Source organism: Macrobrachium nipponense, chromosome 7, assembly GCF_015104395.2.
Source record: "Macrobrachium nipponense isolate FS-2020 chromosome 7, ASM1510439v2, whole genome shotgun sequence".
Taxonomy (NCBI): domain Eukaryota; kingdom Metazoa; phylum Arthropoda; class Malacostraca; order Decapoda; family Palaemonidae; genus Macrobrachium; species Macrobrachium nipponense.
In genome coordinates, this window is record NC_061109.1 from 11,951,492 (window position 1) to 11,963,808 (window position 12,317).

General features: G+C 40.6%; 1 protein-coding gene across 1 annotated transcript in view; it reads left to right on the plus strand.

Moving 5' to 3' along the window:
* Nucleotides 1–11,730, plus strand: part of LOC135217197 (spectrin beta chain-like) — a 64,989-nt gene extending 53,259 nt beyond the window's left edge. The window contains exons 27-36 of the mRNA XM_064252925.1: nt 1,885–2,030; nt 2,418–2,649; nt 3,708–3,884; nt 4,066–4,284; nt 4,791–4,985; nt 5,604–5,756; nt 6,729–6,919; nt 7,877–8,165; nt 8,372–8,554; nt 9,650–11,730. Coding sequence (XP_064108995.1) covers nt 1,885–2,030; nt 2,418–2,649; nt 3,708–3,884; nt 4,066–4,284; nt 4,791–4,985; nt 5,604–5,756; nt 6,729–6,919; nt 7,877–8,165; nt 8,372–8,554; nt 9,650–10,459 — 2,595 coding nt within the window. The 3' untranslated portion in view covers nt 10,460–11,730. The remainder of the gene's footprint in view (nt 1–1,884; nt 2,031–2,417; nt 2,650–3,707; nt 3,885–4,065; nt 4,285–4,790; nt 4,986–5,603; nt 5,757–6,728; nt 6,920–7,876; nt 8,166–8,371; nt 8,555–9,649) is intronic.
* Nucleotides 11,731–12,317: the final 587 nt, after the last annotated feature.

Genomic DNA, 12,317 nt, shown 5'->3' on the forward strand with positions numbered 1-12,317 from the left:
TACCGTAAAACTGGTTTATAATGGACAATTAATCTAGAGGAATAGGTCGCCAGAAAACTCAGCTCGTTACTTTACAGCTATTTATTTACAAAAGGCCCTTACTGGCCTGGAGAAGGTAAATGCAGCGTCCACACGTTGGGACTTATATATCTCTCGCAAATGGATAATAGCTGGCTCAAAATGGATTAATTCAAGCTGGTTTCATAAACTTGGGTAATGCAACACTTGCGGGCAGAGAGACTGGGCACGTGACTCATGGAATCTGGAAAAGAATCCCAGATTAGACAAGATAAAAGAAAAAAGGATTTATTGCCCCATTTCAATTGGTTAGTTCTCTAACACTAGGGAAAAGGAACTGTTTAATGTTTCACTGAGGTATGCAATGACTTCATTCGTCTGGGACGATCACACAAGGGGAAGCATGCGGCCATGAGGCAGTGAGAGGGAACAAAAGGATGAGTTCTTTTTGGGTTGGAAATTGAATTGGGAAAACGAGGATCAAATAGATAATAGGTGATAAGGGACTGGCAATATGCTGTTTCACAAGACGTACCTGGATGTTGTGTTCAGTGGCTCTTTGTAGAAAAGCATGGCCTGGCTTTGTCTGAGGCCTGGGTCGATCGGCGCGCCACTCACGCCCTGGATAGGCCTAACAGGAAGGCAGGTGGTTGGACATCCGTCCGAGGTCACGTCTCAAGGCGACTGGGGACGATGGCAGGCGTTTTGCTTGGGTGTTGGGAGTCAGCTTGACCCCCCACGAGCAAGGCAAATCCTGGAAACAAAACATACAGCCAGCAGAGGGGTCACAGGAAAAAGAGTTTAAGATATAGGTCTAAGAAGTACCAATCTGCCTACATCCTTCCCTTTTGAGATACATCCCTAAAGCTGACAAAAGACTATATTCCCCCCAAAACTGGGGAACTCTCTACCTCTGGCTGGCGGGTTTTGGTTCCCGCGTTTCCTAAAAATCAGCTGATATTTGGAGGAAATGGCTGCCATTTTCCGAATCAAATTAATTAATTAATATCTGGGTAGACGGAACGATCTATAAACGTCACAATATATATATATATATATATGGGATATATATACATATACATTATATATATATATATATATATATAGATATTAATATATATGTGTGTGTGTGTGTGTGTGTGTGTGTGTGTGTGTGTGTGTATGAGTGGAAATGCCAAATAGAGAATGAACTGATATATAAATCCATGCGTGATATTTCCCTGTGACAAAGTATTTCTACGAAATATATTTGACCCCCAAGAGACCAGCACCAAACACGGCTAAACAGTGTAGATGAATCACTGTTTCACCGTGTATAATACTAGCCCTCAGGGATCAATTGATCCTAAGCGAATCGGTCATTTCACATTGATTTCATATATTTCATATACTGGTAGTTTGTCTGCCTATTTTTACTAACTCCATATTTAAGTTGGTACAGGCCTATGTATGTTTGTGTGTGGGTGTGTCATATACATCGATTCTTGCTTATTGCATACATATGTACATGCATATATACACACACACTGTATAGGTGTGTATTTAATCAGCAAATTGTGTCCATTTTTAATCAGCTCAAAATCAACATTGAAGGTGGGTAACAATCACCCGCCCCCTCCCCGGCACCCCCCCACAATAGGGCCATCCTTGAATCTATCATATGGTTTTACTTTGCTTCAGAAATTGTCTATTACTCAGTGTCTATTGACGTATTCTGCTGATTTCCTAACAGGATAACTCAAACATTTTTTTCTTTCATGATTCTATATTCTGAAGTTAACCTTACCTCTATCATGTTTACATCATCAGGGAAATTGTGTGTAGATTAATAGTCTCTGCATCACTTAACCTGTATCTTCCTCTCAGTCGCTGCAGATTAAATTTGACTACCTGAAGGAGCGAGTGTCCTGCGGCTGCCAGCGATTCCAGCACTGCGAAGAATTGGCCACGAGGCTGATGGTCGAGGGAGGTGCTTTTGCTTCTCAAGTAGAAAGGCGACAGACTAAGCTTAAGTAAGACACTGTTAGAATATTATGCATTTACATATCTATATATACACACATATATATATGTGTGTGTTTTGTGTATACACTCGTTTCATAAGTTTTTTGTGTCTGGGTTTCTTCCTGGCACAGCTCTCATTAAAGATCTACTGGTTTGGGATATTTTGATTTCGTCCCTATCCAGTTTGCCAAGGACTGTGCTCACTGGACAGAACCTTCATAGGTAAAATGGGACAATGCCGAAATGCCACAGGTTTTACACAGGACTAAAATGTCTGAATGACCCAGAGGGTGCAAAGTTACTTGATAGTTTTGTTGAAGATTTGTCGGAGGCACTATCATCACAAAGGATCATTCTCTCTCTGGCTGACTTCTGATCTGTGACATATCTTTCAGGAGAGCCTGGGACAGACTCTTACATTCCATTGAGGTCACAGCCCGGGAGCTGAAAGAGGCTGGTGAATTGCATCTGTTCCGCCGTGACGTCGCAGACTACATCATCCAGATCAGTGAAAAGGAGACAGTCATCAGCAAAGAGATAACGTTCGACATCTCTACAATCAAGGCTCAGCAGTTGAAACTGACTCTGCTGGAGAAGGATCTCGTTATTCTCGGGGCTCACGTTGAGGTAAGTCGAGGAATGGTTTGTTTTAGAGATCTTACATTCGCCCTATGCAACCACTCATCTGTTCGTTGCCTGAATAGTTTGACCTCGTCGCACATCTATTGGCATACGTTTGTCCCGCTAGCTCCACCTACTGACTTTTATTCGTGCCATTCATTATGTAATTAGTTTTCCTAAAATGATAACTACAAGTCTAATCAGATGACAATCAAAGTAACAAATGCAAGTGCTCCTTCAAGGTTGAAAGGTTGCTAAGAAACAGTGGAAATCGGGGAGATGTTACTGCACTGTTGTACAGAGTCCTTGAGACCAAAGATACTAATACATGGTCAGTTCCTGGGTCCCATCGCTACCCACATTTGGACCCAGGAGGTCTTGGCACTCGGGTGCTGATGGCTCTGCAGTTAGACCCACTAATACCACCAAATCCCCTACCCATAAAGTTCTTAGATAAAGTAAATCTGTGTTGCCATTGCAAACCTAGGAAGCCCTGAGCTTGATTTAAGGTAAGCAACCACAATTGGAAAATTAGAGGATGTTCAGATTCCCTTGTGATTGAAAGGTGAATGCCATTTCTCTCAGACAGTGAAAAATGGCATCGATGGCTTTGGCAAAGTGAATGTTAGTCAGTTCTTAATGTCAATACTTCACTGGATGTTCAGACTTGTCTTCAACTCAAGAAGCCCTTTTAGGGATGATTTTAGGTACCGTGCACATGAGAAGTTCATGATCTCGTCCTCCGGCGGCGCCTTTGGATCAAAGTAACGCTGTGGTATAAGATTAACTCTGTGTTAATGGCACAGACCAATTGCACACTCATCTAAGCCAACATCATTTCTTTATTCTATTGCATTTTCATTTCCTATGAGCAGGCCTTTTTCTCGCTTGGTTTACGGACAAATCCTTCACAGAGAACCTTAATGATTATCATTATGGAATGTGTAAACTTGACACTACCTTAAAACTTACGTTTAAATAAAAGACTGCTTACCTTAGAGCCATTGTTGTCAATATCTCCCTATTATTTTCTAAATCATGAAAGACACGTGGTTTTATTTTAGGGTGCCGTCAAAACATCGACCAGACTACAAAGAACTTATCAAGGAAGCAAGAACACAGAGCACATTGTTCAAGAGGAGAACCAGCTGATGGAGAGATGGAATAACCTTCGGAAGAAAATTGCCAAGAGAAAGGAGCAGTTGGCTCTAGCTGCTGAAAGGTGCACGCTTTTGATTCAGGTTGGTTTAACTGAAGATTCGCTTGCTATTAAGGGAGTATTGATGTGCTGTACTTGAAAATGACTCGTTAGATATTGTAAATACTGTGACTGGGAGGCGCTGGACTTATGTATGAAGTTCATGGGGGAAAGGTTTGTCTTCTGAGCAATAAATCTGCATTATTTTCCGTACTCTCTGACAGTCTCAGAGTCTTCGTGACTGGACACAGGACTTGCAAGCGGCAATCAAGGATAAGGATAAGCCCCGCAGTCTTGAGGAGGCTCTCGTTCTCAAAGCCAGCCAGGAACAAGTCAAGGCCGAGATAGAATCCCGGAAGGAGGACTTCAGCAAAGTCATTGAGAGCGGCAGGCTGATAGTGGAGAGCAGCAGCTCTGACTCTGAGAGCGGCTCAAGTTCAGACGTGAGTTAGCAATGTCTTTTACTTGTTGGGAGTACTAGTGGATGAATTTAATAGGCGTATAATAGACACAAGAGTTTTTTTTTTCTTTACATATAACCTGTGCATTCATAATTTACTTTCAAAACTATTTTAACGCTTATCTCATCATAAGCTTGTTAATGAGACCCACATGACCAGAAGTTGTCATGCCTCCCAATCCATGGAATTGGTATGCAATGACCACGGCATATTTGACCATCATTTCATGATTCTATATTTGACCCTCGTGTCTAAGGTATGTCAGTTTTCATTACTCAGTACTCTGCTCAAGTTTTTACCGCTCTGCTTTCAATGAATCTGAAGAGCAAAATCAAACATGGGGAGGTCAAGTGTTTTCTGTCGTCATGCTCTGAACTCATCAATTTTTGTCTTTCCATCGCTGTTCTGTTTTCAAATCCTTAGATGCAACCTCTCACCATCTCTCTTTAGTTAGTTACCCATTAACCAGTATTATCTGGATTTTTCAGTCTAGTGACAGTGACTCGGACAATGAGGGCAAACCGCTGTCGGAGGAGGTCAAGAATGAAATCGAGGAGCTGTCCAAAGAGTGGACTGAGCTGTTCCAGGAAGTTGACAACCAAGTTCGTGGACTTGAAGGAGTCAAGGAAATGGTTGAGTTCGATGCGAAGATCAGGAGAATTCTAGACAAAATCAGGATTAAGGTCTGTTCGAAGGACAACATTCCATGAAATTACAATAGGCTTTTGTTGGCTGTTTTAGAATCATCCTGAAGACAAATCTTCTTCTTGCGATACAATACTACAAAAAAGGGTTAACAGCTAACCATTAGTGAAGAAAATGGGTCTTGTCCATTTCCTACTCTGTGCAAATATCCTGCAAATTGTATCTAACTTCAGTAGTAGATCACCATATTCAGAGCTCTTAGTATTTTCGTAGCTCTGAGTCTTTGTCCTTACATACACTTTGAGACGTCATGCACATTCTTTGTCCATCAATGCTGTTCATCTTAAGTGTAAATTTTACTTTTATAACCGATTTACAAAGATGAAGAGACTTCCTTTACAAGACTTCGGCTTCATGAAAAATTGGTCCAATTGATTTCTAAACTTTCAGAGCAGTTATAGGTGTCAATAAACTCTATTTTATCTCTTTAGCTTCAGTATCCAACTCGTAAAACATTTAAGTCACAGGAAACGGCTGACTCTCGACCTGAAACATCAGTTTCGAACGAGATACACTCAATTCATGTTCGTACTCAGAAGTTGAACTTCTCAAGTTTCTTATTCATTCAGTGACTGTGTTTGTTTATGCTCCACCAGGTGTTTCTGTTGGAGATCCACGAGGATGATGCTGTCTGTTACTTGCGAGTCTATGTTTCTGATGTCAACAAGAATTATGACTTAGAATCCATTCAAGACTTGATCAGACGACACAAGATCTTTGAGGAACAAAATGATGAAATTGGAAAGGAGGTGAGTATCATCTTAAAGTATCAATACATAGGCTACATATATATATATATATATATATATATATATATATATATATATATATATATAAATATGTATGTATTTATGTATATACATATACATGCTTAAAAATCACAGTATATTGCACATGACCTCATTATATAAGCGAAAACCACAGGGAAATGATAGGCAGAAATTCAGTACCAAGTGCTTTCGCCTTTATTCAGGCGTTTTCTTGTGTCTCGATAATTTTTGAATAAAGACGAAAGCGTTTGGTACTGACCTTCTGCCTATCACAATCCTGTGGTATTCATTTATATATAAACATATAAAATGTGTGTCCAAGATACAAGTAGTTATTGCTTGTAATGGTACTGGGACTTTATGGACACCCTGTAGTTTGTCAGTAATCCTTAACAGGACATTGTAACACCAAAATAACAAGCCACAAGTGCTTAGTAATATCTTGGTGGCTGAGGGGTTAATGTCACTGGCTGTCATGCGTCAAATAACAAAAAAAAAAAAAAAAAAAAAAAAAAAATAAAAAAAGAGCATGGGTTAGAATCCTGGCTAGAGTAAGTGTACTTTATGATAGAATATTTGAGAATGGAGATGTAGTTATTTTCCCCGTAGGGGATAGTGCCGTCAGTGCACCTCATGCGGTGCACTGCAGTCATTACTTAAGGCTCCTTGCAGCGTCCCTTCGAACCCTAGCTGCAACCTCTTTCATTCTTTTTACTGTACCTCCTTTCATATTCCCTTTCTTCCATCTTACTTTCCTAAACCCTCTCCTAACATTGATCCATAGTGCAACTGCTTTGAAGGTTTTCCTCCTGTTACACTTTTCAGACCTCTTACTGTCAATTTTCGTTTCAGCGCTGAAAGACCTCATAGGTCCCAGTGCTCGGCCTTTGGCCTAATTTCTACATTCAATTCAATTCGCTTCTCATTTCGTTGAGTGTCGTTTGTTCTCAGGTGAGTCAAGTGGACCAGGAGGGGAGAGAACTCAAAGAGAAACACCCTCAGGCTGAGAACCACATCTCTTCCAAACTCGCTGAAGTCCACAGAGCGCTTGCCGTGTTGGTCCAGAAGTCTGAAGGTCGCAGAAGCAAGCTGCAGGTTGCAGAGAAAGTACAGGAGTTTACTGATCAGTATGAAGCATTAATGTAAGAATGCCGTCTGTTAGTTTTCCTCAGTACGTAGACCTTTTCATTTCATCTCCTAATTTTTTCTAATTTCAGGGCAGCTTTCGGTGTAATTTTATGTTAGAAGGGATAAATAATAATAGAGAAGTGACTGACCAGTAAGTTTATATGATTGGTTTGGCTCTCGAATAACTAGAGATTTACCTGTTTAAACTTACTTAGGTAACAGGCTCTACACCCTTTTATGAAGTATTGGTAACAAACAATATACCCAAGAAAGGACAAGATAAAATAACATTCCAAAGGGACCACAACTGGAGAGAGATATTCTGATGTTTTGATCTTGTCTCCAAGCAAAACAAGGTTTCTTGTCCTCTACATGGAAGTAGGGTCTGTTCATCGAGCTTTCGACAATAACTAAATTTCATTGCTGCTGTACAAACTCTGATATTCTATGAGAATACCTGTGCACAAAAGGTTTAATGAAGTACTGAATACAGTCGAGCTCATAATATTTCTATCTGTAAGCATACTGAAAATTGTAACTGGCCGCCAGAATTGCAAGGCTAAATGCAGTGGTTCCCAACGTAGGGTGTACGCCCCACCAGGTGCTAATTTGATTTTTAAGGGGGCCAATTCTAGAATGTTTAAACCAAATTAATGGCCTTTCAGGCTTCCTCCACGTGAACATATAAGAATTATATATCACCACAGGGTGCATCAGGATTTTAGAGGTGATTAGATGGAGCATGGCCAAAAAAAAGTTTGGGAATCACTGCTCTAATAGGAACAAGCTGCATGACTGTCAGGCTTTCGGACCACTGAGTGGTGTGTGTTTGCCAGTCATAGTCCTTCTAAACCACTGTGTGTGTGTGTGTGTGTGCGCGCGTGTGTGTGTGTATTTGCCAGTCCAAGCCCTTCTAAAAATCATGTAAAAGTCACGAAATAGTAATGTAAAGGAGTTTTTATCTTGACTAGGTCATGGTCGTATGAAATGCTCATCAAGATAACAGCACCCGATCTTCCTTCGAGTGTGTCAGGCTCCGAGTTCGTCATCTCCCGCCACCTTCGGTACAAGACGGAGCTGGACGGCCAAAGGGAGACGTTTGAGACGTGCACAGAGAGCGGCTGGGCTCTAGTTAGAGATGGGGCTTTATTGCAAGATGAAATAAAAAAGAAAGTTGAGAATCTGGAAGCCCGCGGTCTCCTCCTGATAAACGTCTGGAAAGCGAGATTCGTCATCTATAAGTGTAACTTAGATGTGAGGGTGAGTGACCTTCTTCTGCGAAGTTTATTCCCGCTACTGATGGTTTTCGTGTCGTCGTTACTAATACACTTTATGCTATGTCGATATTAATTAATATATACATATTCCATGCTGTCTGGATAACGGGCTCTTTTAGAATGACGGACGCATGCAGAATAGTCTCATCAAAATATCTAGTGTCATCAAGCACTTTTTGATTTCACCAGATTTACCTACGAGATGCAAAGGAGCTTGAAGAGTGGATGAACGCTGGAGAACGAGTATTGCGGATTGAAGACCTAGGACAGTCAGTGGAGGAAGTGGAGGAACTCATACGCAAACATGAAGACTTCCTCGCCTCGATAGACTCACGGAGTCACGATCTCTGCAACATCACTAGACTCACTTCCGTAATTATTCACTTACAATTATTTTAATACTTCTTTTTGGAAAAGGATATGATCATCTTCTATACAAATTTCCTTGGCTCCTTTCTGCCTCTTTGCGCTTCCGGAGGCTTCTGGGAATTCTTGAGGCTTCTGGGAATTCTTAAGGCTTCTGGGAATTCCGGAGGCTTCTGGGAATTCTGGAGGCTTCTGGGAATTCTTGAGGCTTCTGGGAATTCTGAAGACTTCTGGGAATTCTGGAGGCTTCTGGGAATTCTGGAGGCTTATGGAAATTCTGGAAGATTCTGGGAATTCTTGAGGCTTCTGGGAATTCTGGAGGCTTCTGGGAATTCTGGAGGCTTCTAGGAATTCTTAAGGCTTATGGGATTCCCGTAGGCTTCTTGGGCTTCTGAAGGCCTCTGGGAATCCCGTAGGCTTCTGTGGGCGCCAAACATGGAAAGAAATGCTACAAGGAAAGAAATATTAAAAAAAAAAAATTTGTAGCATTTGGGGCCCAGGCTTTTATTTTTGTAGACATGATTAATCGTAAGAAAATCCTGGCGTGTCACGAAAAACCAATTATTAATTTTCAGTGCATTTTAATAAAAACGTGTTTTGAATTTAAAACTTTTTTATTTTTTTTTATTGCGTCATGCTTTGTTCCTACTTATTCGCGATTCTAAAATTTTCATATCTCATGTCTTCATGTATACATGTATGAATAATGCACTTCTACTAATTCTTATCATAAAATTGTGCTTGCTTGCACTTCCTGATAATAAAATTGTGATTGCTTGCACTTCCTGAAAGGGTGACAAGGATCCCTTCGATATGAAGCTTATTTTTGCAGAGCATTTGATAACAGAAATACTAACAAATGATATTACTCTTACTGAAGTAATAACAATGAGATAATTCCATTCAAACTTGCCCCCCTAAACAGTACTGTATCAACTTTTAAAGGTTATCTTGGTTTATTTTGTCTATTTCCTTTAGTTTATCAGTTTTTCTTTAGCTTCTTTATTTCCCTTACTTATCACGTTTCTTTTTACATTCACGGCCATGGGCATTGTAGGAACTATTCACAAACCATTTGATTGTTTACTCTGACACTTGCAGATAGAAGAAAATTTCCAGGCGCAGAAGAGACTGGAAAGCTCCTCGATGGAAGAAGGACAATGGATGGACAGAAAACTCGCCCAGGAGATGGAGGAATCAACCAGAAGGATAGAAGAGGAAGAAAGGAAGAGAGAGGACACGAAGACCAGACGTACCTCTAGCAGCAGTAGCAGTAGCAGTAGCAGTAACAGCAGCAGCGGTGATGACGGTGAGCCCAGCAGAGCAGAGAAGCAGCAAGAGGAGAGAGAAGAGAGAAGGGGAGAACTGGAGAGTCGAAGCGAAACTCTGGACAGGACAGTTGATGACACAGACACAACCAAATACGGACCGGTTGAAATTGTGGTCACAGAATTCCTTGACGTCCATGAAGAGGACACGACCTATCCAGGCATCCCTGAGCCACACGAGGTAGCGGATGTCGAGTTCCACGATGCCCTGGAGAATGACGACGACCCAGCTGCTGTAGGACTAGTCGGTGAGGAGCCGTGGAGTGAATTCAAAGACGCCCTGACAGAAAATGTCGGTCTGTCAGCCTCAGGCCGAGAGGGCGACCACCACCTAGGAGAGACGACGACAACGAGCGATGAAAGCCGTCGAGGTTCCTCAAGCAGCAGCACCAGCAGCAGTGATGACCCCGTAGGTTTCAAGGATGCACCTGAAGATCACGACAACCCAAACAAGAAATTTGCCTCTGCTGCCAGCAGTGGAGAGAACTCCGGTGATGGGAAGAAGAAAAAACACGAGAAGAAGAAGAAGAAGAAGAGCAAGAAGACCAAGAAAAAGGACAGGAAAGATTGTAAAGTTATGTGATGGGCTGGAAGACTTTAGGGAGCTAAAATTGTCCTCGCAGAGGTTATAGCTATTGGACGGTGAATGAGTTTGCATTCACATTTTCCTGTCGGGAAATGGCTATTCAATCCACATTTAGGGTTTCTTAGTGTGATCATTTCATCTCTTAAATACTCTGGTAATGACGTTACAAATGTCTTCATATTAAAAACTGTGATTTACTTGCTGATTCATTTTTTGTGAAAAGCCACAATTTTCTAAAAACGGTCCAGTAGTGTAGCTGTCTCATGACTGTGAATTGGAAACTACCTGTTAACAAATAATGAAATATTATGCTCTCGATAGGCAATGCAAAATCTCTCATCCATTTAGTCTTTAATGCCGATACAGTTCATTTTCAAAACGATGGATGATTCAGATAATTCTTATCATGTGACTCGGTTATCAAAAGGAGAATGTGAGGGCTTCAGCTTAGAACTAAGATATGAATATCTGTTTTAGTCTTAAGAATTGTTAATTTAATCAAGCGCTCTTTTTCAATGCAAGTTTCAGAGAGTTGCAATTAGGCTTAATATATTGAGTGTGAAGTTGCTGTGACACAGTCTTTGTTGAGCGTTTGGTTTTTCTTTTCATTTTCTAACTTTTCTTAGAATATTTGTTTCTAGTTACAATGATCCAATTTCAGTTGAACAAGTTATGAACTAATGGATCCGGCTTTGTTCCCAAGACCAGCTTCAGGTGAAGATGTTTAAATGTTTCAATAAGCAAAACGTTCCTCGTAACCTGAGGGACAACTAAACAATACATCCTAGAAAATATTTACATAAATAGTTTTGACTGTGCTATGTGCTTTATTGTTATCTCACTGGGCATCAGATGAAAATCATAGCTTACTTTGTCATTAATCTTTGCCAGAGAAAGTTTTAAGAGCTGAAGACAATAAGTCTGGCTAATAAATAACTATGTGAATGCACCACATGCTTCTCTTTCTAATTTACAGTGTGAGAAAGGAAGCTCAACTGTTCATGTGATATAAATTCAGATTTTTCATTATTTCCACAAGTTTCCATTGAACGTACTATTCAAAGAAAGGAAATGTGGAAAACGTGACAAAACTACCCACTCTCTGCAAACCGATTTATCCGCCCTGGTTGTGGGCCGGGTAGGTAGAGGAACGGGAGGGTTTTGGGGAGACATCTACCTTCCGCCTGCAGGGGAGAGAGCAGAGCCAGGGTCCAGCACGCGTAGTATGCGCCAACAAGCTAACGAGGAAATAAAAGTCACAGCACTTATTCGGTTTTTCTCTACACCAATGTGTTTTTGTTTGTTTTTATTTTGGTACAGAATCAGTCTTGGGAATTTTAGCATTTTATCCAGTATGAGTAATAATACACTTATTTCCTCTGCACTATTCATCTTTCATGTATCGCTTTTTAGTGTGAGTCAAGGATGATCTAAGATGTGCTATTGAAAATAACCAGATAGTAGACGCCCCCGGTATATGAGGGGGTTAAGGGTCACAACTGCCCGCGAATAGCTAAAATTCTCAAATATTTGAGACGCCTTTTAAAACACTTATAACTGCCTTTTCAATAGTTAAAACACCAAATATACCTTAAACTATTATTAGTAAAGGGCTTATAACTTACCTTGAACTCAAAATTGAACTCAAACTCTCTCTCTCAACCGAGAGATAAAAGAAGAAGACTCAATGGAAGAGGAGGGGGAGGAGGCAGTTGATACTGAATAGAATAAAATAATAATAATATAATAATAATAATAATAGTACTAATAATAATAACAGAAAAAAAACTTCCTCTTGATCATCAATGGAGATCGTCGTTCTCAGTCGCCGCCGCCGAATATCACAGAAAACGGG